The 27,713-nt window shown below is 40.0% G+C and overlaps 1 protein-coding gene across 1 annotated transcript in view; it reads right to left on the reverse strand.

Moving 5' to 3' along the window:
- Positions 1–285: 285 nt before the first annotated feature.
- Positions 286–27,713, reverse strand: part of LOC113162525 (sodium/potassium/calcium exchanger 3-like) — a 44,375-nt gene continuing 16,947 nt past the window's right edge. The window contains exons 3-17 of the mRNA XM_026360700.1: positions 17,202–17,278; positions 12,642–12,716; positions 11,878–11,962; positions 11,267–11,370; positions 9,755–9,829; positions 8,508–8,533; positions 8,357–8,410; positions 8,113–8,246; positions 6,262–6,422; positions 5,566–5,833; positions 5,298–5,464; positions 4,487–4,601; positions 4,228–4,340; positions 3,747–3,812; positions 286–2,685 (exon numbers count right to left, since the gene is read on the reverse strand). Coding sequence (XP_026216485.1) covers positions 2,533–2,685; positions 3,747–3,812; positions 4,228–4,340; positions 4,487–4,601; positions 5,298–5,464; positions 5,566–5,833; positions 6,262–6,422; positions 8,113–8,246; positions 8,357–8,410; positions 8,508–8,533; positions 9,755–9,829; positions 11,267–11,370; positions 11,878–11,962; positions 12,642–12,716; positions 17,202–17,278 — 1,673 coding nt within the window. The 3' untranslated portion in view covers positions 286–2,532. The remainder of the gene's footprint in view (positions 2,686–3,746; positions 3,813–4,227; positions 4,341–4,486; positions 4,602–5,297; positions 5,465–5,565; positions 5,834–6,261; positions 6,423–8,112; positions 8,247–8,356; positions 8,411–8,507; positions 8,534–9,754; positions 9,830–11,266; positions 11,371–11,877; positions 11,963–12,641; positions 12,717–17,201; positions 17,279–27,713) is intronic.

Below are 27,713 nucleotides of genomic sequence, written 5' to 3' on the forward strand. Positions count from 1 at the left end.
AAACATCACACATCATGTTCCTCACCTTGTTGACAGACCTGCTGTCAGCTACTGAGCTGCTCTGTCAGGAGGAAGAGACACTTTTTATTTACTAACTTCTAACTTTCAGTTTTTAAAAGAGAATAAAACTGTTATTTGTTTGTGAATAGTGAGTATTGAAGCGTTTAGTTTAAGTAACATAGACAAATGTCGCGTTTAGCTCAGTGTCAGAGTGATAAAAGTAGAACAATGAAGCCAGCAGTCCCCATGAAGACATGTGAAAAACCAATGTGTATGTAAATCAGTTTATTGCAAGAAGACCAGTGGGAACATGCTGATGTCTGTGTGTCCCTCAGAGGTCCCCATCAACAAAAGTGCGGATTTACAAACAATTCAAAAGACATGAGCATCAAACAACAATAATTACCTGAAAACTAAGTGTTGTAGCTCTACATTCTAAATACTGTATAGAATCATCAGAAGTCATCCCAACATCTGTGTTTATTATAGCATACCCCTCTGATATGTACAGCATAATCAAGACAGTGTCACTTTGATCTTGGAAATGCATTAAAATTACACAGAAAAGAATCAGAATCATGAAAGAGGCATGCAAACCTGACCGGTATTTGTTTCTACGTAGCCTACCTGAACACGTCCCCAAACCACTTTCTGCTGTGCTAAGTTACAAGACAAGGTGAGGAGGTGGGACACAGCCCCACAGCGCCCTCCTGTGGCCGCAGGAGCAGCATCAACACCTACAGAGGACGCGTACAGTTCATCAGCAGCTCTTAACAACGACAAGGAAAAATACACATCTCCCACATTTGGTTTGAACACATGCTGACACAGAATGGCAATACTGCTGAAAAACGTGGTTCTCTCTTTCTTCCTAATCTCCTCTTGGCTCAAATACAGGCAGGAGAACGGCCACAAGCTCCGGTTCTGAAGCCTCAAATACAAAGGATGGCACATGAAACGATATGTCGTGAAAGTTGTGCCATTGAAATGCAGTTCCTTTTTTTGTTTTGTTTTTTTAAACCTCAAAGTAAATCTTGTCACACATCTCCATGGCAACTCATCCCGACTGCGTATAACTGTGTATCAGTATACAAAGCTGCAAAGCAGCTAAAAAACTAATAAAACTGATAAATTATAAGGTTCTAAGTTCTTAAATATAAACAACATCAAGTCAGTTTCCAGTACTTGGATTATATATTAGGTACAGTATGTTGTACAGCTCTGTCAACTAAGAGTGGACAGCTTTCCACTGAATACACTGTACACGACCCAAAGGGCTGAAACTGGAGGTTAGACATGATCTTTGAATAAATTAATTCATAAATAAATCATGATTATGTCTTCCCAGTAACAGTGGTGTCCTTGGCTCCCTTCAACATTCTATCACACACACACACACACACACACACACACACACACACACACACACACACACACGCTGTGCACTCAAGCTGACTCTTAAGTCCAAATCTACGACTCTTACTCCTATTCTAAAAATACTTTTTTTGGCTTTAAAAAATAGCGTTAGATTCAACTCGAAGACTAAAAGCTAATTCTTTAATGTAGCGCAAGAGGTCTACAGTCTAGAGGGAACTTGAACTTCAGCAGTTACATGTTTGGAGTACCTGTAGACGCTTTGCAATGCTATGATATTATCTGTAATCAATAAAGTGACAGTGCTGGATGTTAGTTCCAGGAAGATCCCTTTTTTTCCCATGGGTTTTATTAAAGAACAATAAAACCCACATCTATTTGGATATGTCTGTACAGAGACTGAGAAAACAAACAAAAACTGACTATGTGAATAGTGTTAAATATCTAGATTCTGTCAGTGCAAAGCTTGAGTTGACTTGTGGCTAGTACGGCATGCTGTGTCGGCTGGAACTGAGCACGAGAGACATGTTGAAGCGTTCCGAGTGTGTTGCTGGCAGACCAAATCACGAGAGCAAAACATATGACGCTGCCTGTCACTGGCTCATTTACCTTTGCAAGACTGATCCAGTTGTGCATATAAGAGTCCCAAATATTAGCTAATATTAGTACTTATATAATCCTCAAATATATACAGAGAAAGACAGTTTTTACTTAAAAATACCTTAATCATGTGCTTATATTCAAACTCGTACAAAGAGTAACAAACAATCCAGCTAAAAATCGCTGTTAGAGCAGGATTTCTCTCTCAGTCAGTCTGTTACAGTAGCAGCTTGTTCACCAACAGTAGCTGAACTGTTAGCGTTAGTACAGTTAAGTTCACTCCAGCCAAGCTTTTGGTTCATTAGCTGATTGGCAGCAACCTCTGCTGCTGAAACTTTCTCTTTGCGCCTCCTGTCCGGTCCTCAAAAAACCCCAAACCGCCGATGTCTCTCTCGAGTGTATTGCACCAAAGATAAATCAAACAGAGCTCTATTTTTCTATTTAAAAAAAATAAAAGGTAGGACTTGGCTCCAAAGGTGCCAAGAAACTGGAAGCCAGGTAAGGTTTCCTCCATGAGCCGGAGGATGAAGAAGAGGAGGAAGTAGAGCAGGAGGGAGATCAGTGGATGTCTCGGCACATGGGAAAGTTGACAAAGATGAAAACGTTGAACTCGATGAGAATGGAGAAGCATAGAAAGATGGCGTACATGATGAGGCAGACCAAGCCCAGTCGCCGATCCAGAGTCCACTTGTTTAAATGAACACCAAGGACCTGAGGGAAGGGAGCAAGAGTTAGAACAAGAGCAAAGCAAGAACGTCCATCCAAAGTATTACAACAAGTCCATTCTTTCTTTTTGCTGTACATGGAAGACATTTTGGTTTAATATCAAAAGTGCTTATTTGATGCAATATACACCCTGATATGTTAAATAACACAGAACATAGCCCCTGTTGTATCAGCTGACCCACACTGTGTGTGAGCAAAAGTAACAGTACAGCCCTGAATACATTCTTCCGCTACCATTATGAGTTACTGTATCAATAAAGATTTGAGGAAGCAGGCACACAAGCCCAAGCCATGAACCTGCCTCCATTTGTTTGGTTTGTATCATGAGCAGACCCTTTCTTCTTCCACACTTTGGCCTTTCTATCACTTTGGTTGAGGTTAATCTTGGGCTCATTAGATGCTTCTGATGTTGTTTTCCTGGGACGACCAGTTCTGCTGCTCACACCAGAGGTTTCTTTGTTTTTCAGGACATTCCAAATTGTGCTGCTAATGACCAATGTTTGTGAAGTGCATCTGATTGTTTTTCCCTCTCTTCTCAGATTCACAATGTCTTGCTTTACGCCCACAGTCGACTCTTTGGTTGCATATTGATTTAAAAAGCCAAGGCTAAAACCAAAGGTAGTCATTTAGAGCTATTTATTGTCTCATGAGACTCACAACACACGCTTGTCAGTCATGTTTCTATACCTTTTGTTCACTGAAGATTTGGTACTCTGTTGTTAACATATCAAGTTGTATGTCGTACAATAAAAGCTAAAATTTTCACCTTATTTAAACTATGACGTATATAATACATAGCAAAATCAAATAGACCAGCCTTGCATGCTGACGTTGAATGACAACTGCAGGCTCTGAGTCTACATTCTCGCTTCACATCAGCTGACTTAAATTCATGTCTTTCTACCATTTCTTATAATTTCTGACTGTAGTTTGTAGCACTATATAACCACAATGTAAAAACGTACAAAGATGAGCTCTAACCCCCAGAGTCACCAGCATGGCACCATTAACCCAGCCCCAGTAACATGTAAATATCTGCTACTTACTGTGAAAAACACTGAGGCTAATAAGAGTCCCACAGAGAATATGAGTCCTCTGCTGTTAAGATGGATCTGAGGAAACAGACACAGACCGTGATCTTTTTGTATATGGAGTAATAGCATTTCTTCACACATGACAAACTGATAAGAATGGCCTTAAAACGGGGCGGGTTTATAAAATATAAAGCTGAATTCCATCTTGTATTTCTACAGCCAGGAGGCTGATTTTAATCTCACCTATTCTGAGATTAATTGCTTTGTGTGTCAGTAATCATCATGTCAATTAACACATTTTTCCCAGAGTAAGGTGAGAAACTGTGAAAAACACCTGCAAATACTGTGGGTGTGTGTTTGTGTACAACACTAATCCGACTGCCTACACACATACAGAACATCCCACACTAATGTTTCTGTCCTTCTTAACCCATTTCAGTCCTGTTCTGGATGCAGTGCAGCAGAGTCTCCTTTAGCTGAGAAACACACTCACTATTGAGCCGTAGTCAATGCAGAGAGTTTGCAGTGTCCAGGGCAGGCCCAGACCCACCAGGATGTCAAACACATTACTGCCTATGGAGTTGGAGATGGCCATGTCTCCCAAGCCTGTAGCAAGGAGAGCAACAGTGTCAAAGTCTGTGCACAGTCACAAGACAAGTCCAAGCTCCTTCTCTTAACAGCACTTCAACACTAATATTGACTTTATCGTCATGTATCTTGTTGTAGCTGAGTTCATTGGAGTGTGTGTTTACCTTGTCGGGCCACTATAACACTGGCCATGCAGTCTGGCACGCTGGTGCCTGCTGCAAGGAAGGTGATGCCCATGATGACATCAGGGATGCCAAGGGTGAAGCCGATTACAGTCACCTGGAAGCAAACAGGTTTCACTTCAGTACACTATTTATCTGCTGCTGAAATAGCTTCATGTTTGTTTTTTGTTCCCTCTGATCTTCATCGTGACCATCCCTAACATTGTTAACATTTGGATTAGACCCTACCCTTAAAAAATCAGTAACACCCTTGCTCAAAGCTTAAAATAACATTAAGAGATTTAGCTGATTAGCTAAGAAGTTACACTGTGCACTGTTTAAATCCACCTTTGCTTGTTGGCAGTTTTTTTATTCACTATGTTTGTTAAAGCAAGCTTGTCCAGGAGGGTATTAGCTTGAAACCATCAACTTAGAATGGACTTAGCATGGGAGCTGCTGTACACTGGATGCAGTACATGTTTGGTCACTACCTATATAGATCCAGAGATTCAGAACAGAAGACTGTTCTGAATCTCAAACCTGATATATTGCTCATAAACTAGCTATTAGATCTCTCTAATAAGGACAATAAAGCCTAGCACATAGAAAAGATATTGTTCTCCTATATACTGCAGAGACAAACACACCACTATTTCGCATTGTGCTAATGATAGGTAATAACTCACATAAGAATAATGAAATGAAATATGTGTGTTAGAAAGTAAACAGAAAACTGTTTTAGTGGTGGACATTTCATTATTCTTTAGGACCAGGAACCAGGATATGTTTCCTGGATGTGACTAGTTGCACTGACCATCCAGACCATGATGTATGAGAGGCCAGCAATCCAGATGGTGGCTGTGAAGAAGGTGACCATGAACCACCTCTCCCAGCGCCGCTTGGCACAGTTAGGTACAGTGAAGAACAGAAGCAGGGACAGCGGCCACATGGTCAGCCACTTTAGCTTGTTACACACCCCAGCTGCAAACAGAAAGGGAGAGTATTGTAGACGTATTAATGGCTTTTGCGACAGCACTGTAACAACCATTTATAGACAACATATATGGCCGCCTGTGCCGTACCTGGAACTTTGAACGGCACCAGGGGACCTTCATTGTCATCCTCTCCGTCTCTTTCTTCGTCGTTCTCGTTGTTGTCGTTATCCTCGCTTTCGTTCTCTGTCTTCCCAGACTCCAGCCGCTGGAGCCTGCACCTCCCGTTCAGACCCTGCTCCACACCGCTCATTCCATTCTCTAAGGCCTGTCTCAACTGAACCCTGACCACTGAGTCCGAGTCGCCGTTGGTGATGCGATTGACTCGAGTCTCTGTAGTGTTGATCAGTCTTTGTCTCTGCAAGTGAGTACAGTACATTATCACACACAACAATAAGATATCTACATACATTTAAATGTTTTATATTGCGACTGTCTGTGATGCATTTAGAATCCCAGTTATCTTTTTATTTTTTATTTACATAATAGAAATCTAGGAGTCCTCTCTATTTATCTGAGACAGAACTTAATGTTTAAACATTTTGATTGTTTCTGTCACAAGCCTAAATTTGGCTGTTTGATTTAGATTTACATGCAGACTGTTGTATTGAGCAGACAGGTGTCTGTGAGGGAATGCTGGCAGTAAAAACTAACATTCACTTCAGTCTTTCTTCTGCTGAGCCAAGACAGTTATTTGGTTTGTAAATTAACTGAGACTCTGGTCTTGGAGGGTGACAAGCTTATATACTGTATTTCCTTCTGAAAGTAGTGCATAGTTGAATGTACCTCGTTGATCAGCATGCGAGAAGCCATGGTGAGGCGGGTCCTGGGGGAGAAATGACTGGTGATCATGATCCTCATGCCGGCCTCAGAGAAAGACAGCTGGTGGGGGTATGCAGACAGCAGCTCATCTACCATCAGCACAGATGGCTTACAGTGGAAGTTAGCTAGAAAGAAAAAACAATCTTCATCTGACTGCAGTGCAGTGTGTTTACTGACCCTAAACTATTTGAAGGGTTTCACACTCTTGAGATTTTCTGACTAGTGTTTGTAAAACTAATGCTGCAAAAACAAAGATGGATATGACGGAAAACAAATGGAATGTAACAAAGGTAAATGAAGACAACGTCACCGTCTAAATTGTTCGCATTTGTGCTTTTCTAAAAAATGGATAAATCAATCTCATTATCCATCCACCCATTACCTAGGCTTCATTATCCTGGTCATAGCTGCAGGGGACTGGGGCCTCTTTAAGTACTCACTGATTGAGAGCTACATTGCAGACAACATCATAGGAATAAGAGAAGACATAATCCCACTCTTACTCTGAGCTACAGGTAGCTTACAGTCTTCACATCAGTTTACCTAGGCTGCATGTTTTTGCACTGCTGGAGGAAAATAGAGCATTCATATAATGAAGGAGTGTCAGTAACTTATTGTGGTGGGCAGACAGTGAGAAGTGAAGTTATCAGCGAACTTGGAGTAAGGCAGAGTAATAACACAGCCCTGGTCAACACTTGCAGCCTTCTGTTACTCATCGTAACACAAACAAACTGTTGTGTGTGAGATTTGCCTACAACTACTGTGCTGTACAGTGTGTACCGTGCCACAACAACTGCTGTGTGCATCTCTATGAGCTGCAGACTAGAATGAGTCACCCTTAATTCCCTAAAAAAACTTCATCAGACCAAAGTGTCACTACAAATCCCCATTAGAACAACCATCCATTAGTCCAGGTCCCACAGATGGCTATTCTGACAGGACTGAACCTTTTGTGATGCTGCACATTCAAACACATTCAGCCTGGCAACCATCTGGTTAAACACCTGCCTCCCAGGTTCTTTTTATTGCCTTCTCAGCACGTCCCAAGGAACAAGTTAGCAGGGTGACTGGTTCCCTCTGGGGTGTACCAGAAACAGCTGACAGAGCGGGCTGTGCCAAAGTGGAGCATTAGCCAGCACCTTGTTCTTCTCTGTTAGATGCTGTTGTGCCCCATGTTGTACCGCAACCTTTCATGGCAAACAGAAACAGCAGACACTGGATTAATCTGTGGAGGCAGTGGGTGGTCAGACAGTCCCGTTTTTGATAGTTGAGAACGTTTTCCTTCTAAACTGAGGGAGAGACACTGATTGTCTCCACTGACAGAGACACATCCAACTCCAGGCTGCCATCATTAAGGGTTGCACCAGGAGGGTTATCGTGTTTCTACAGTGTGGTTGGTCTTAAGAAGTGGGTTTAAACTGGGCAGCTCCTGTGCTAATTAGCACACGAATCAGCATTCAACATCACTATCACTTCATGTAGGCAAAGTTCTTCTTAACAAAAAACGGCATCCGAGTTGTGCTTGTAGAGTTTCTTATGATATAAGTGAGCACTGGGTATTCTGCCATTATCTCACAAAGTAATGCCCCAAATTCAGAGAGCTTAGTGAAGCACTAGCAGCAAGGGCCAATTGCACATGCACACAGCTTATTTGATACAGTCGTCCTTGACTATCTGGTCATGGAGAAGAACTAAAATAGATAAAGAGTGGTGACCCAGCTGCCTTTATGCAGATTTCAGTGCATCACAATGAACAGCTAAATCCTGCAGAGCCCTGTTGAAGGACGAAGCCTGTAAGAAGTAAAGGGTAGATACCTTTCTTAAGCAGGACTGCAGTAGCGTCACATGTAACATTATCATCTAGATCAGTGCTTCCTGTCAGTCCATTGGCCAAATTGACAGAGCTTTTCTTTCGACGGTTGAAGTAGCGCTGTGCTTTGCCATTAAACCTGACAATGAAGAACAAGTGATGATGGGGGAAAACAACTTTTTTTTTTTAAATTAGGAACAACCAATCATTTCACCTGAGACATTAGGGGCTTCTGAGAATGATACTCACTTCATGATGAGGATATAGACTGCGTACATGAGAATCAGGACAAGAGACTCCCACCTACACACAAACACAAAGTCAGTAAAATATGTGCAATGATTCAGGATAATAACATACATATATGTATGTGTGTATACTGAGGAAGAACATTACGCACCAGCACACCTTCTCATCGTAAATGAACTAGAGAGGCAACACAAAGAAAACATAAAGGGAAATAAATGTGTGAAGCAGGAATTGTAAACGTAAGTCATTCTGCATCTCTAAATCTACCCCACTAGAGGGCAGAACCAATCCAGAGCACAGACAGCCGGGAAAAGGTCAAAGCATGACCTTTTAGTTAATTCCGTCTAATTTAAAACCAGGAAGGCTCCACGGAAACAAATAATTTCTTTCCCTCTTCTGTACCAAGCTGTGCACTGAATATGTAAAATTATGGATCACCCTATGACACATTCATATCACAGTGGTGTCATTTTGATGGTGCTTTTTTCTGGACAAACTCATTTTTAGATTATTATACTGTATATTATATGATTATTATTACAGAAGCATGAATTACTAAGTGGCACTTTACGGTTGTAGCTGTTTGAGATTTTTTGAAAATATAATCTCAACCTTCTTATTAATGTTAAAACTAAAATACAAATTTTAAATATACTAAAAATGTACTTATCCACATAGATCCAACTGAGGTTAACAACTTCTTTTTCAAGAGAGAGAGATGGCAAGATGGCAGCTTAAAATTTCAGAGAGCAAACACACATACAGTACAAAAAAGAGTCAACAATCGGGGAAGGTTTTATTTAAGCTACAAGCTTTTTGGGGGTGGTGGGGTATCACTGATTTTCTCTGTGTTGTTTCAGTGTTTCCAGTAGCCTTTATACATAGTTGTTATGTATTGTCTAATTACAGTTTTAGGAACTGGACAGCTGAGGTGGAACTGGTTGGAAGTAGAGGGTGTAAATCTGCTCCTGTACTTATTTATAATACTTGACCATTTTCTAGTATGAATATTACTACATCCTCAAAAACCTACTGGGGATTTCAATGTATTTTCAATTTGGACACAGCTTCAGTGTCTCATAATACTTCATACGCCCTTCTTATACTGTATGAACATCTACTATACAACTAAACAGTAGAAGCACGATTGTTGTGATTGAAAATTTTCCAACACCCACACTTACAGTTTAGTGGATGTACAGTACCTGTATCTTCTTATCGACTGGGCAAAACTGCTGAGGCAGAAAGTGCAAATAGGGTATTGATACTCAGGCTGAACTGCACTTACAAATTGGCCTTCTATGCTTTATAGTAAGTGACAGAGTGAGTACTTCTCCATAGCTCTGCAATCAACACACCCTTTGTCATGTGATTCTGTGTATTAGTATAAGTTCTTACCGCAATGAGGGCTGTGATAGAAAATGTGTAATAAACTGAATCGCGGAGAAGAGCCCAATGAGAGAGCTTCACTGCCTGTAAAGATAAAAAAATAATAACATAGAGAGATAAGCACACTTAGTTTGCAGCATCCATTACATTCACACACTCTTAATAACACTTGGCCTTGATGGAGATGCTGCAGAGCTGTGATGCACAAACGCCTCTGACATCATTACCATACTGATGTAAACAGAGCAGCTCTGAAGTTGACCTCTTGAGTCACAGTCAGTGATCAAGTCAATTCCAAGGTACCTTCCTACGTAGAAAAGGTGCTGCCGTGTTTACCACCTTTACATAATCAAATACATTGCAGGAGCCCACAGTGCCATGACTAACACTTTTACACTCTCCCACACTGTATATATAAGTGGAGGGTCAGGAGTCACATCTTGAATGTGCCACTCCCAGCACTGGAATCGTTAGCTGCTGTGAGGCAGAGGGTAAGTCAGAGCATAAGAAAGCTTTCAGCGTTTGTTTGTACTCAGTTGCACGGTACAATGGTGCTTTGTAGAAGGAACCTGCTATGAACAGCCAGCCAAAGGTAATAAACAGTAGTGAGGTGCGCTGCAGGGTTTGAAGATGATTTTACTGCATCCCCATCCCAAAAAAGCCCTTTTATACTGCTTACCCTTCTCCCTCATTATCTCACCATGATTACGTAATGCACAATCTGGGATTGCATCACTGTTTTGGAGTCCAGTGCATATATTTTTCAGAGCAGAGAGCTTATCCTTGTACTCTGCTCATTTCCATGTCCCTGGCATGTCAGATAGCATCGAAGAGAAACCGCACTACATTATGTTATCTCTGTATCTCATGCAACAAACAGAGGCAAGGAAGCAAAGCGGAGAAGAGAGCAGGTTAAATCAAGTACAAAGAGGAATATCACATGAACAAAAACATTTCAAATCAGACAATATCAAAAGGTTTTACACAGAAAGACATAATAAAAAAGACTTAACATAATGAGTGTATACCTTTTTGTAATAACTCTATACTGGACAATACAGAAGATAAGAAGTGGTGGTGGTTCATTTTTAAAGCAAGTTAAAAATCAAAGAGCCTTCATTTACATTACTACACTAAGTACAAATTATATATCTCTCTAAATGATCAGTTACATCTCAATCACCCTATCAAAACCCCTGTTACATATGTATGTCACAGCTAACACTGGGGACATTAGAGCTCTGTTGACTGTAGAGCAGAGCACGCTTTCTGGCAGGTCATTTTCAATAAATAACATCATCAGTAACATCTGCAGTAAAAGGAGGGTCATCACATTGAAACTTTGGTGCAACCATGCATTCATACATCCAGTGTATTCTACTATGCATGTGTGCTTGAGATTGTTCCACTTTGTGTTTATGAGACTGAATATTTAAAGGTGACATTAGCCTGCCTGTGAAAATGCCACAAGGGCAGCAGAGGGCTTGACCGTGGCAGATCAACACCGTTATGACATCATACCTGGCCAGCGTAGAAGCCACACACTCCAATGATGCAGAGGATGTTAAAGACGGCGGAGCCCACGATGGTCCCCACACCAACGTCACCTTTGGTGATGAACACCCCTGGGGAAAGAATGATGTTAGACAATGTGTTGTACACTACTTGACATATGCAGCTGCAGGCACAGCAGCTGCGGTGCTGACTAACAGATATCACAGAACCATCAAAGCATGGTGGTCATTGGAATCTCGTCATCACACACAAACACTTAAATGAAAGAAGGAAAGAAGTACATTTTATTTAGTGAATGACTTGCACGATTTTTTCTTTATGTACATATAAAGACACTCTGATGTAAAAGGATACACTAATGTCATGTAATGTATCAAGCATTTGAAGTTATTCTTCTTTAGCTCATTACATAACATGACATTAATGGCACTCTAATGTGATTCACCAATTTAAAATTCATTATTGTTCACTACAAGCATCTCAGGATAAAAGCATTAAAGTAAAGTATCCATTACAAACTCCATATACTGTAATTCCTCCCTAATGCAGCTACAGCACATGTTTCAGTACAAAGAAACAAACAGATGGGTGGGACGGCTGATTAAATCATACTGTACCTATGACGGACGTGAAGAGCTCTGGCGCGGAGCTGCCAGCGGCCATGAAGGTCGCACCTGCAACATCTTCACTGAGGTGGAGACGCTGGAAGAAAATGGACGTTTGTTTTTCAACAGGAAGAATATTGGTTGCAATCAACAGGATATAAGCTCATCATCAGATCCAATAAATCTTGCATACTATGCTGTATGTGTGACTGAGGAGATCGAGAGTAAATGAAGTATTTTACCATTCAATTTTAAAACTTAATGGTTTGTCAGTTTGATATTCTTTCTCAAAGAACATACTTTGTTTAGTAATGTACAAATAACAACACTGGTTTTTAAACCAGGACAACATACAAAGAGGTAGTTATTTCAATAGGAAAAATGTAAGTTACATAAGTAAGATACTTAAATAAAACCTGAGAGATGAGTAAAAAAAAACTCTTTCCAAGAATGAAAACTTAGGAGTTTATGCTAGTCAAACGTACAAGATGCATTTGACATTTTCTGCAAAGTATAGAGTTTTGTCTTGTACTTGTATATGTGTGACCAGAAGATCTCTAGCTTTTTTTCCAAAGTGGAGTTCTTAAAATAGACAAATACAGCAGTTGGTCATTTTCAGCAGTTAGTGACAGGAGGATCACCTTCATTAACTGGATTTTTAGTTGAACACTGAATGTATTCAAAAATGATCAGTTAAATCTTATAGTATTAGAAAATGCTAGACCTGACTGTTTGAATTTGAAAAGCAAACTGCTTCACACCACCACAAGTCCCACCTCACATATCTTCTCCAGGGAGGGGACAAAGTAGTCATCACAGACAAGAGCCAGGGCACAGAACATGTAAATGGTCTGTGGAAAGAGAGAGAATGATAAACATTAGAGGCATTAGTGGAGTATGAATTTTGCTTGATGGGACTGAGTCCAAGCTAAGACAGAAAAGTAGTATAAAAAATAACTGACATTGTTACTGGCAAGTTATTTATATTTTATTCCCTTACTGAAATGAAGGTCTAAATGGATACTCAACTTTGTGATTTAATTAGCTTGAATCTTTATCTGACAATAGTACAAAAAAAAGATCAGATTTCACTGACCAACGTAGCTGTAGATTGTAAATATATGCACATTTTAAAGTGCGACAGAGTCCACTGTGTTTCTTCACCTTCCCTGTTATTGGGACATTTTAGTCATTTAGGAACTGAGTTGTTGCAGTTTTGCTCATACTGTGGAATATCTGTGCATTTATTCTGGATAAGACTTCAGCTGCAGTCTGGTTCTCATGATGTGCCATATGTTTCCACCACACAGACTGACACGCACACACAAGCAGACACACTGTTGTAGCACTGGCAGAATGAGGCCTGACACTGTCCTGCTGAAATATCCAGGAACAGACTTGATGCTAGCACGTCTCTCTAAACACACTGAAATTTCCCCAGAGTTTCTGAATCTTTTCACATAACTATGAATTTTGGTGATTTATAATTCTCTTGTAAAGTTTGGCACAGAGTGGTGAGTCTTGAACCAGCTTTGCTTGGATGTTCATTTTATACCCAACATGATTAATCTGCTAATTTTGGAATCATTCAGTACTAGCCATTCTCATTCTCAGGGCATCAGATAATGCCACTTTTTCCAGTCATAAACACATCAATGGGAAATACGGCAGGTTTTAACTTTGACATTTATGATTTGACATATGTGTGTGGCTACCGGCACAGTTTATCAGCTATTATCTCTTGGAAAGTTTGCTATCAATTTCAATTCAAATTCAAATATTTTGAATTACTGTCATTATCTAAATCACAATAGCCTCCAATTACTTTGTTTACAGTATTTAAACATCGTTTCTTTTTCTTAGAGCTAAATTAAGCAACAATGACAAAATTAACAAATATCGCCTAAGGAGATCAAAATAGTCACTACAACAAACGTGGTTCTAATTTTAAACTGCACATTCATTGTAATATATGCGATCTAGTACTCTGCCTTCAATGTTTTGTACCAAAGGTGTTTTTTTCTTTCCGGATGTACAGTATTACTGCAAACACCTACCTCATGAAACCTTTCCCTGCTGACGCATATTTTAATTTACATTATACAGAACAATGAACAATTCAAGACAGGGTAGAGATAGATGACAATGATGATCAAGAGGAAATGTCAAGTAGTGATAACAAACTGACGGGAATATGCGAACAGAAGAAAGGCATCAATGTTCTTTTTTTCAATTTTTGACAACAAAGCCGTTGAAAGACCTGCTTACAGCAGGGCTGACAAGAAGAGTTCATGTTCGTTTTCCTTTGAGCTCAGGCCTCAGTCACGTTGTATTGTGTACCTGATGTTTTCAGGTATAAGCCGAGAGCAAGCTGAACCCATACAGCTATGACCGTCGGTGAAGAGTGAGATTTCTCAGTCCAGAGCAAGCAAGAGGTCAGAGATTGCACGTATTCAGTAGAGATGAACCCTTCGTTGCTATCTCAAGCCAACATGTGAGCGTTTGTATGTCTATCAGTAAATAGACAAGTACAGTATGCGATACATTTCTTTCTAGTTGTGCATACAGTGAATTCAGAAGTTGTGATTGTGGTTTTGAGAGCAAATCTTTTCTGAGAAGAGATGACGCCAGTATTAATGAGCTCTCCTGAACAGGAGGGAGGTCAGTAATACAGCAGTCAAGAGAACAGCAGCTGGAATTAAATTGCTGTGATATTAAAATTCAGAAAAGAGGCTCTAACACAAAGCGATTTCCACTTCTCTGCATTGTAGCTGAATCCTTGTGGCTGCATCACAGGATAATACAAGGGAAAGACAGCAGCAGATTAAATCTAGCATTTGAGTCAACATCCCTGCATTCAGACCATATGCTGATAACTGAACTAATGCAGTATAACTCAGACAACATAAGGCTCATGGTGACACAGCATCTTTTCTGTAATGTCCTGGTTATTTTTAAATTAAATTTTCAGATTTTAAGTTGTTTAGCTACGTGAACTTTTCCTTTTTTAATGGAAATTGAAGGGGTAATTAACAAGAATGTAAGTATTTATACATGCTTTTATGTAGTCAGTGTAAATTCAACCTTAATTTCCCAAATGTATTTTGCTTGATACTATGAAGCTTTTGTTTCTCATATTTAACATTTAAAACAGCCATTTATATGCAAATTTAATGAAAAATTTTATGACTTAAATGTACAGTACAGTCCAATAACAATACAGTAGCCGACTGATGACAACAGGCAACACACACATGCACACAGGTGAGATGCTAAAAAGAGAAAAAGAAAATACACAAACAAATTGCATCTAGGTCACTGATAGACAAATACTGAACACATACAGTGTGTCATCAGAAACTCACTAGAATCCAAGTCATATAATTCAGTCCACACACAGCAAATATGACTTTGGTCACTTGCTACAATAGGCTTTGACAGTGCATCTCCACATTAAGGTATGAAACAAAACATTCAAAAAGCCTGGTGGGCAAAAGTGGGCAAACATTTTGTCAGGTCTGGCTCATTGTGTGTCTGACTTACTCTTCTTTTCTAAAAATGGAAAAGTGGAAAAGTACAACAGCCTTACAACTATACAGTATGCTGTGCAGATATTAGCCTTGACTGTCTTTTCTAAAAATACACATTATGCTGTTCCACAAAGAACACCTGCTACCCAGTAACTTTTAGATATCACAGCCAGATAGCTGGTGATGCTAAACAGTTTTTGTTGTTGTTGTTTAAATATTCAAGCATTCTGGAAAAGGTTACTTTTATTTGCCTTTCTCTAGCAGGAAAGGCAAACCCAGAGGGTACACTGTAAGCAATGACATTACCTATAATGTCAGACATGTTCTGGCAAAATGGTCCATTCGGTAGTTCTTAGTGCTCTGTATATGCACAGCAAAGGTCCCTGGAGACACTGTTCTCCTGGCATGAGCTTCCATCAAAGTATCCCCCTCCCACCGCCCTCACCAGTGACTATCAGCAACAGCACAACACTACATTGGTCGCCGTGTGCTGAAACATTCAGAATCCTATGTTCTAGTCGTGCTACAGCAACAGCAGGGAGCATTGACCCCGCACACTGATCTCTGATGGGCCATGCTGGAGAGGCTAGTGTGGCTGGTTAGGTATGTGCTAAACTGATGCTGGGCTTTGGAGAGAAAAGAGAACTCGATTGGGCTTGGCATCATGTTGCAGATCCAGATGCTGTCTTCAGTTCAGTTGGAGAGGATGAAATATCTGCTACCGCTTGTCATTTGTTTAGCCTTGTTTTGGATGATAGCCTCCAAACAACTATACTGTGACTTTATAAAATAAAAGATGACAGGTAGTGAGGGGGACTGCGCCAATTTGTCCACAGTGTTTGACTGTTGGTGTAGTAGAACTCTACCAATATAAAACATCAACGTCTGTTGCCAGGTGTGAGTCAAGAGATGGCAGCACAATAAATTTGATGTGATGAATTGCCTCAAGGGATGTCACCTACGTCATGCCTGAAAATGACAGAAGAGAGACTACTAGACCTGTGTAATCTGCTTTTCATCTTTAATTGAGGCTAGTGGCATAACATACCCAAATAATGAGGTGTGCAGGTGTGCGGTGCTAACAAATCCCATGATTGGACAAAAAACAACCATGTACAGTATTAGTCCATCTCTTATTTCCCTATTACTCAGCCCCTAGCAAACAGATCTAGTTCCTACTGAAAATGTAGTCTTCGGTCATAATCATAATACACTTAATGCTCTGGAGTATTTCTTGCAGCTGGATGGCGCTATGCGAGACTGACTAATATAAACTATGAGCGTTAGTTCTCGTAGCTTTATAGTGTTATTCCACTTTGTATAATTTCTTATTTATCTTACATCTCTGCTGTGTACTTGTACTTTGCTGTTGCAACAATGCAATTTTCCGATTTTAGGACAAATACATAATTTTCTTATCTTATTTTCCACCACATAGAACCATCTCATCTTGACCCAATTCCACTCACCTTTTTTAACTTTTCATCGGACGAATAATAGTACCTGTTTTTCCCTTCTGTAAGAAACAGCCAGTACCATGTCGTGGAAAAACATGGCACCAACAATGTAGATCTGTGGCACAGACTGATGCTCTCCAGGTTTTGAATAGAGATAATACAATCAGTTCACTATTGGCTTGGGTATTTTAATGAGGTTTGTTGACAATAAGGAAAATGTAGAATAACCTGTCCTTTTAAAGTGTGATGTGAAAATGTTTAGGTAGGTAATCTGTCCATGTTTACACAGTCTGAAATGTTATCACACCTGCACAGGAATGCAGAGTGGTAAAAGCAAAGTTGAACTTACACACAGGACATGCAGGGCCACAGCTCCTTCTGTTCTCTCTTTGTTTGTGAACAGGTCTGTGGGAAACTCATGCAGAGCTGGAAAAGAAGAGACATTAGGTTAGCCCAGTTCATATACAGTATGTTAGCATGTGTATAGGCACAGTATGTGTCTGCTTTAGCAGAGTGCTGTGCAGAGAACATATGTCCAGCAGAGAGGTCAAGCCCAGAAACCCATTGAACTCCTATGTACTGTCGAGGAGCCTTGCCCGGAGAACACCAAGCCCGAATGTGTGTGACAGTATAGCTGTGCCCTTCCAAGGACTGTGTGTGCTTCCTCAGAGAGTGACAAGAGAATAGGGAAATGGAAAAAGTGAGCCCTAGGAGGACAAAGCGAGGGCAAAGAGGAGAGAGAGCACAGCAAAAATAGAGCAAGGGATATTTAGGGTATGGCAAGTAGGATAGAGAGGTAAGGAGGGACAGAGAGAAAGAGAAAGGTGGTGGGAGTTTAACCACAATTTGCTAAGTCCACTTCCCAACATGGGGACCTGAACACAATCGAGCAAGAGACGGCAACTTTGTGCCAGTGGAAGATGGAGAGAGAGAGAGATTGAGAGAAAAGTAGAAAATTGGCACACAGAGAGAGTGTGAAGGAAAACAGAAAGAGGGGGGTGTGGCTTTAAAAGGTGGCCGCAGTTATGTTACCCCCTCTCTGCTGCATTTCACTTCCTCCCCCTATCTCGGCCCCACAGTCTCTCCTTGACTGCCAAGTCCAGTGACAGGCGCTTGGCTGCCGAAGAGTGCTGAGGAACCTTTGCCTCGCCTCTCAAGCATCAAGTCACCGCTGTCATCATCAACCCAGCACCCACACACACACAGAAATCATAAGCCCATTCACAGGCCACTGCTAACATCTGTTACATATTTCAGCAACTACACTGTTCTTTGGGTAAGGCCAGCCAGGATACAAATGGGCTAAGGCTAATGATTGATAGCATGTGGTGCAAAATGGCGACATCAGAATCTGAAATATTTTATTGACCAGCACTGTAAACACAGCAATAATCTTGGAGGTCCTGGTGGAGAAACAACTGACAACTTTCAGATGCTACTCATTTAACAGTGTTCTGCATGACTGCTGAGCATAGTGTGAAGAAGAAAGTTTGGTTCTCTGCCGGTTAATAGTGAAGGCATTTAACCTGAAGCATTTCAAATCCCAGAAGATCATTCAGGTTAAAGGACAAATACAGAATATCCAAATCACAAAGCATCAAGTGCAGACAACAGGAGATTAATATAAGATGATTTGACTGTTTAAGACTGTTTAAGAAAAGCATGTGTTGACATATCATTGTCACACTTGGCAGCACAAGTCATATTTTAACAGCAGGAATTCGAAGTGATGAAGCCAAGCACAGTGGTGATTTAAGCTTAATGCCAACATCAGCATCCATTATAATTAGAATGTGCAGATAAAGTTGCAAGTGTTGCCTCCACTGTGTCATCGCTGTCACTCATGTGACCCTTGCCTTGCACAAAATAATGAATATTAACTACAAGTACTAACCCTAACCCTAAGGAAAGTGAGCTGCAACATCTTTATGAGGAAGATAAACAAGGTAAAACAGAGTTGTTTTTACAGCAGAAGATATGCAAGATTCCTGAAGTATACCTTCAGTCAACGTACACAAAGAATACTGTCTGACTGTACTCAGCAAAGTGACAACAATAATTTCTGTTATCATCTTTTGTCCTCCCCAAGAGAAAAAGTATATTTTTCTTGTACGATTAACTGATGTTTTCATTAACCGGAGGCAGACAGTAGTGTACTTGCTGTCTGGTTATCATCTCCAGGCTTTCTTATAAACCTCTGCTACTGTCATAATATGTTACTACTGCACACACATGCAAGTTGGTATATTTTTATTTATGTAGGTATATGTATAAATACACAGAATGTATCAAGGCAATTATAAAAGTAAGTGGTGAAGTAAATAATTGTCATCAAGAGTTTTAAAGACGTGTGTCATAAATTAAATCTGTTTAATGGCAATCCTGACAGAATTTAGGTAATGATAATATAAATAACTTTGATAAATTCATAATTATCAATGTGAAAAAATATATATCATGATCAGATTCTTTTTGCCACTAGTAATACTTACTGTAGTAGCTTAGCAATATTTCCAGAAATAGTATGCTCTAAACTTATCATTTTGTAAATGATAAAAGTGACATTGTATGCATTTTTGAGAGTGTGGGATGCCTTTTGCATCATTCACAGTCTCTTGAGAGTCAGGTAGGCTAACCGTGAGTGAGTGAAAGAATGAATGAATAAACCAATATACTCTATGTGCTAGGAGTGGTTGAAAAGTTTATCATTCCACCTACTCGAAGCCCCATTTCAGCCTCAGCTCCTTCACAAAACGCAAAAAAAGAAAATGAGACCATAAAGAACAGTTACCTACTTTCCCACTGTTTTCTCCCACTCTGCCCTTTTCTGTTGACCTGTTTGCAAACACAGTATGTTGCTGTGTTTGAGTGGATGCAGTCCGCTGCACTATGTTCCACTGCTATAACTTCTCAAGCCCAAAACAATGCAGAGCAGCCTGTAAAAAGCCACAGAGCAGCAGAGCACACGGCCATCTCACAGCCACAGCTAGATGTGTTTAATATTTACTGTTACAAGCCAGTGTTAGCGTGCTCCAACTCAGTCCAGTCAAAATGTCAGGCTAGTGTGTGGAGGGAAGGAACAAGCAATCATGATAGGAATAGTAGCTCAGTGTAGATACGACAAAGAAACACCCCGGACTGAAATAGCGACGTGTTATAAAAATAATATACAATAATGACTGAACTGACCAAATTAACAAGTCTTCAAAAGGACCTCATACTGCTAATTACAGTTTTATCCCCATGAAGTCTTATTTTCCACAGGAGGTAAGGACATGTGTACGTGACGCAGAGCCACACACCAAGCAAACCTTCATGTAAACAAGGTGTTTTATACAATCAACACTGAAAGATTCCACTTCACAGTACTGAGCTCTTTCCAAATCTCAATCACAAACACATGCTCGCGTTGACCATGTCACACTAATACGTAGAGATATGTTGAAAATATACAAAATTACACAATGAAAGTGTCATTTCTGGTTTATCATTACCAGGTACTTTTTTCCTTTTTTTGGTCACCGGTTATCAGCAAAGCAACTGTTTTCTAACACTCTCCCCCAAAGTGAGTGTTCAGTCATCCTGAACATAGTGTTGCGATACTGTATTGTAATCTGATGTTTATTTGTAACTGCAGGAAGAGCAGTTAGTCTGTACTTAGTGGCTAATGTGGGTGATGTTTTACCAGACAACAAAAGCAAGAGTGGTGTTTTATGCTGCAGTTTGCTGGGGAGGCAGCATAAAACAGCAACTGGTGCAAAAAGCCTGCACAGTGACTGGAATGAGGTTGGACTCAATAGAGGCTGTGGTGGAGAAACGCACACAGTAAGAAACACATCTACCTGAGTTGAAAGGGAAGTACCCATATGTGAGTAGTATATCTGTCATATCTGCTATCACTGTTAAATTCATGAAAGTATAGCAGATATTTAGTATCTATTTGATAGTGAAAGCCTACATGTACTGGAGAGGGCACTGCTGCAAGAAATAAATGAAAAAGAATAAATTTAAATTAATACAATTACAATAATTAATAATTTGCAGCCCCAACAGTGGCACTGACAATGTCCTGATCCTGTCCTGCACTGTGCACTATGGAATGGCAATAAGGCTAGAGGTGCTACTGTGGGGCCCGTCCCAAAGGCGATCAGTGTCACAGTAGCCTCCCACAGCTACAGTCAGAGCAGAGAGGAGACCCACACCACTGCATGGCAATTCAGATTCACATAAGAGTCTACTGATTATACTGTATTTCATATTCTCACATTTAACAATACAAAATAAAATGTATTTACATAATGTGGGTGTAGATAAAGCATTAAAGTCATACAGTTATTTTGAGGAGTGATAGCCTTTTTAAATGGCAAAAAACAAACAAAAAAACAACTAACAAAGCAAGAATCAACAGAAGAAAGTTCATTTGTAGTTCAAGTAGGTGTGTGTGTATGTTAGAGCATCAAAATGGCTGCTCTACATGAGCAGGTGAGTGTCCAACAGCTGAGTCCTGTAAAGTGGACATAGTGCTGTAGACGAAAGGATGAATTGGCAGAGCAGCTGCTGCTCACATTGCCCACACTGACGTCTGCTGGGCCAGGCTGCACTGGCAGCACAAACATTCATTGCTATAATCTTGTCTGGTTTACACCACATGCCCAGCACCTGCCTTACTACAGTCAAGCATGATACATCCTGCCTAACTCCATTTACTATAATAACATCTGTTTTGCAAATATTTCCGCTTTTAGAATTCTGTGGTCACACATTCGAGGGTGCCACATGCACCTGAACCATATACCAGGATGTCATTAGTTTTATTTATCCTTCAATCATAGAGGGACCCTGATGAGCTGTCCACAGTCACAGTATGCTGCTATAGAGTATTAACTGGACTACATATTTCTGTCCGAATCCAACCCAACCCAACCCAAAGCATAAGGTGACTGCAACCGACCCAAACCCAACATTAGTCTTCTAAATCCTACAAAAGCACAAATATGTCTTTTAAATTTCTGTCCAAACCAAAACAAAATGTATGCACTCTATGTCGTACTGGTCACTGTAAAGTAGCACAGACAGCAGTAGAGTCTTCCTCACACACTACACTAACTACAAGTCAAGCTTTCAGATATACTGTAGCACAACTGCATATAAATTTATAAAAGTGGATGCAAAAATGTCCACATACAATATAGTTCCTCTAAACAGGGTAAATCAAGGTGAAGTCCACACAAAATGTGGTCATTAACTCAGCAAGTGGATATTTAAAGAAAAAGAGAGGTGTGGAAGAGAAATAATATGAGTAAAAAAATTTAGTTCCTGGAATGAAGTTCCTATGTGCAAAGAAATACATTAAATGGTAGGGTTTAGCCTGAAAGAACCTTGAAACCTTTTGGATTACTAGGGCATAACATAGTTGGAATGAAAGACACACATGTAAAGCACAACCTTTCGTTACTTTCTAGTGATGAAAGAGTCATTGATAAAACCACTAAAATAACATAAGTGACCATCTGACGTTCAGTCATTGAATGCAAGATTATTCCTGGGTTGTTTCTGTACAGTACAGTAGAGTATAGTTAATGTCTCACAAGAACATATGACCATATTATCCACCCAAAAGTTCTGTTCCAATGCCAGCCGCTGCACTTGAGGATTGACTTACCCTCTTCAAATACGTATTCATCCAAGACAAGCAGGCAAGTGGAGGATGCTTTCAGGTTCAATAAAACATGCACACTTGGGCTTTAGACCTGCTAGAAGATACCTTAGCTTGCATCAAGTGAAAATGTCATGGTCAAATTACTCTACACACAACAAAAATGACCCAAGTACAGTAAGCACTCACAAATTCAAGATACAAATGTTGACGATCAGGTAGCCTTAATTATAAATGTTTGAATATTTTACTGATTATGCAACTCTTCTCAAACAGCTATTAGTATTTCATAAATATCAGATCGCAGTTCAAGGTTTAGTTAATTAACAGATTTTTCTACAGAGCAGAAAAAAATGAATGACTCTCCTGTTTAAACCTGCACATCAGTCCACTTTGATCTGCTTCATCAATATCAGCACTTCTCCCTGGGTGCCTGTAAAGTGTGCTCGACTGTATCGGTCTGAACGCCATAGCAACAGAGTGAGTGTCTCCTTGAGGCAGAGAGCATTTAAGTGACAGAAGTGAGAGGTGGGCACAAATAATGGACTGCTAGCCTTAACCTGAAGGGAGTCACTCTGCTACTGCTGCTCTACGTTGCACTTGCCATTAGCCATGATGTTTGATGTACTACATGCAGAGAGCAGGCTGAGACGCAGTGCATTATGCATGATGTTTGGAGATTGGGAAAAAAAATACATGCGCCTGCGTGTATGATGGGAATGGTGTTGGAGGCAGTTGGTAGATAAGAGAGCGAGGAATGGATAGAAGTAGAGGAGAGGGGGTAACATGTTACCTTAATTTGAAAGGTCAATTATATTTGTCATGTCATACTGACGAAACAGGAAAACTGTGAAATTGTACTGTAGTGCCAATTTAGAGGAACAGAGAGAGAGAGAGAAAAAAAAAGAAATAATGTGATTGGCCTGGTAATTAGTGCAGTTGTAAGAGAAGTTACTGTTTTCAGCTGTTGATCATGCCCTATCCACAACTTTCCCTGCTGGCTGTAGTACACACAAAAAAACGCATGTGCGTATAAGAGTGAGTTAGATTTCCATTCTTTCCCTTCCTGCAATCACCTCATTCTACCTGTTCTTCTTCACTATGCACAATCAGTGGCTGCCAATGTATCAATCAGCAATCAGGCTTCAGCTGGCTGGGGGGGACACATTCTGCCTCAGCCTGCTTTACTCTCCCGACTGGAAGCTGACTGTCCGCCCGCCTGCCTGCATCATCCCTGCCAGTCTAATTTACAGGGCAATTTGGAAGGAGCGACTGTGAGCTACCAAGGGGCTCTGAATTGGGATGTAGCATGACTTCTGTTCGGCTTGTTTTCCTCATGCTGGAGCTCTGCGGCACCTTAGCTTTTTCTTTATGCTACACTGAACATGTTCAGATACACAAGCATATCACGCAGCTGTGTTGTAGCATTTTCGCCTAATTTTTTTTGGCTCTAAAAAGAGTCCTGTTTTGTTTTGTTTTATTACAGTTGGTCACGGTAGCACATGGTGTAGGGGAAGAAAACGACTAAATAATGATATTTACTCTTGACAAACTATTGATTTTTTACTTCACACACTTTTGAAATAGATGCCAACAAGATGGTCAATATTTTACCTTATCCAGGTAAATCCTGGTGTCTTTCATCACCTTGACCAGCAACTTTACTGAAGCCCAACCACTCAACCTTACTGCTTAACCCTAACTGTCTTTGTCTTTAGGTCTATCTTCTGACAAGATCATTAACTGGTGACTAATATAAACTACTTCCTGTCATTTTTGTTAGTGCACCATCTTTGTCTAGACTTTAATATTAGATAATAACAAATAAAAAACTAAAATAATATTACCTACCTGATGAAATTCTACAAAAACCCAAACCAGATTTCTAAACACCAGCGTGAACTGGCAGATCTGGATCCTTGAATATTGGTGAGTTCTGTCAGGTTCAGTTTGGGTATCTGTTTGATAGCCCTGTTAGTTAGCTTGGCTGCCAGTTTGCCACATTGGCCAATCAAGTACTACAACTAAAAATCTCTTTGTTAACTAAACATTCTCAATTTTATGTGCATAAAGGCCATAGTGCAGAGTAATACACATGTGCAGTTAGATGCACAACAGGCAAAGAGACAGGAGAGAAGGCAAATGTTTCTGGCCCATGTGCCATGCCTTAAGGAGGCTGGAATATTGTGTTACAAGATACCATCTCATTCATTTTAATGTAAGTTGTTCACTGGACACAAGCACACAAGAGGGTTTTCAGGCTTCCCTATTTTTGGGCCGACAGTGTAGGCGCATTGCAGCACTCCTCAAATAATTTACTGATCCTGCTCTTTGAGACTTTAAAAATTTTATTGGACCCAGTGGATGAAATTTTCATAATACAAGTAGTCACTTCACACAGCTCTGAAGAATGTATTCAATGTTTTACAGTTTTGTAATAATGCGCTTGGGGAATTTTGATTGTTGTTTTGTCTGATAATGGTTAGTGGAAAACAACCAGGGGAAATTTATAACTTAAAAAAATAACTTTCTTATGTCTTTACTCACCTAGTTTGATAATATCTGTGGCATGTCCAGTGACTTGTACCTTACAAGTACAGAACTTTATCTGTGTACGACATACAGTACACTCTTCACTTAAGCCACAAAAGCATACCAAAATGCACTCATGAAGTCACCCACAATTGCAGGAGCTACATAGATTCCCCCACAATTGTTCAGTGAAAGAAGAATGATGTTTTACCTGTAATCATCCTTGGGTTACATTACATTATACCAAATTTACCACTGTAACACTGTATGAAAATTGCTCAACCACACAATCACTGCTTTGTATGGGATAGAATAGCAAAGAATAGCTTCTCTGCATAGTGACACTCTTCATAACAATGTGTTGTTGTAACTATTTTTACAAAATAACATATACACCACCCAGGAAAATGGTTGATGATGAATTTTCTGTTGAATGCTTGGTGGCATTAAAACTAGTGAGGTTACAAATCATTATGCCATTAACACACCACAGATATGAACAAGTGCCTGCCTTTATTTATACAAAGGGAAACAGAGAAAACGAGGAGTGTGTACATGCATATGGTGCTGTTACGCTTGCTTTCACATACTACTGCTGTACAAATCCCAGGGGATACCCACTCTCGTTATCTTTACCTCTCCCTGTCTTTCATGTTTATTTATAACCATCACTGACATGGGGATGAAAAGGTGAAGTAGTTTCCTCTGTTCTTTAAATATAAAATATTGAGGCAGGAACCCCCCTTCTCTTGTGATGATCTCCATTCATTCCTTTCTACTCTGTGTTCGGCCTCGCTGAACTCTTGAAGACCAAGAAGCCTAAAACCACTGGCAGCTGCATATTGGGTGTTGTGCAGTTGCACATCAGAAATAATCACAAGCAATAACTGGTTGCTCACTCCATACTGTGCCTAATTAGAGAAAACCATGATACCACTCGCTCACATAGATGAAGCTGTCAAAACAAGCAAAGAAACCATCAGAAACTGGAGTAAGTGATTGCTTTGATACAGGCCATACAGTTAACCAGTTACAAAGTTCAAGATTTAAAAAGGGCCCAAATATCTTGATCAGCTAATGTAGTCTCAGGGTTTTAAGTAAACTGCTAATACAGTATGAGCCACCATCATTACTGATTCTTTGATTAGAACGTGTTGTTCTTTTAATCAGAAAAATGTATATTTTAAATGACAGACTTTTCACAGAACAACAATAAGCAGTAAAGGAGCGCTCCAAAATTTTTACCCCTTCCCTCTTCATCCTTTTTTTCACTGGTTATGATGGGAGTCTTACATAACACGGAGTAAGGCTCTGTATGCGCCGTGGGGTCGAATGGGGATAGGGCACTTTTGGATATGTGTATGTTAGACAATACAAAAGTGAAAGACACACAGCGAGAGAATATAAGTGTGTGTGCATGCATGCAACGTTCTGCCCTGCTTCCTTCTCACTGATGATATAATACTTTCAGCCCGCTGGAAGAATTTGGCATTGGGAGGTAAGATGGCAAGGGAGGGGGGTTGTCTGACTAAGTTTCGATATTTGGATGGCAGGCTCCTATTTGGATAGCACTGTGTGTCTGCAGATGCTGTGGCCATTGCTGTATAGCTGTTCTGATGACTAAGCATATTATATTACAGTTTGGTACAAACCAGACCCGACCCTTGGAGCAAAGGCTCAAAAGAGGATTTCACTGTGTGTGTGTGTGTGTTTGTGTTTGTGAGTGTGTGTGTAAATGAAACACAGATAGACAAACAGAGCTGTACAAATGCATTTGCTACCATTTGATGAAATACTCCTGCTGTTCTAGTAGGTCGTGAGTCTCCTTACAAGGAAAATGTACCTCAAATCAAACCAAATCAACAAGCTGGCATCTAAACTGCTTTATTTGAAGGTTAAAAATGAATTGAAACACCTAAAATTGTTGAAATGCTAATTATACCTCACTGCTCAGGAAAGTTGCATGCAAAGACAAGTAAGGTAAGTCGAAGTTGAAGCAAGAAGTCCATTCTGTGAACTTTGATGGATTAATGTACATATAATGCTTTAACTGTTTACATTTATTTCCTCTTCTGTCCAATGCTTGTGTTTTCTGCCCCATCTGACTTCTGTATTCCCAGATCTCAGCAGCTCAATCATAAATACTGCAGTGAAAAAAAGAAAAAATAAACCCTTAGAGAAGAAGAAAGCAAGTCACTCAACCATCTGACACAACACATACACTTCCCCTATCAAATGTATGAATCCAAACTGACTCTGGGACACGTGTCACATTAGCCTCAGGATGTGTCACATGAGCTTTTCTGGACTTTTTTTCTTCCTGAGCTGAGTTAAGTTAAGATTCAAGATTCAAACTTTATTAATTCCAGAGGGAAATTGTCTTTCCTTGTTACAGTTGTTCTCAACACAGACAGATAGAAAAGAAACCACAACTAGGAAAGATCCACACCAACACAAGTACAGAATACACAATATATAATAATATATATACAGAAAACTCCAAATACGTATATATACAGAATACGTGAGATGGATGAAAATAGATGAATTAAAATGGGTCAAGAATTGTAGAGTTAAAGTTAAGTGTCTTCTTCCACTGATAGCTCTTTAAAACATGTACATTTTTATGTACCTTATATGTATGTATGTGCCCTGAATTGATTAACCACAGCT

Source organism: Anabas testudineus, chromosome 1 (genome assembly GCF_900324465.2).
Source record: "Anabas testudineus chromosome 1, fAnaTes1.2, whole genome shotgun sequence".
NCBI classification, from domain to species: domain Eukaryota; kingdom Metazoa; phylum Chordata; class Actinopteri; order Anabantiformes; family Anabantidae; genus Anabas; species Anabas testudineus.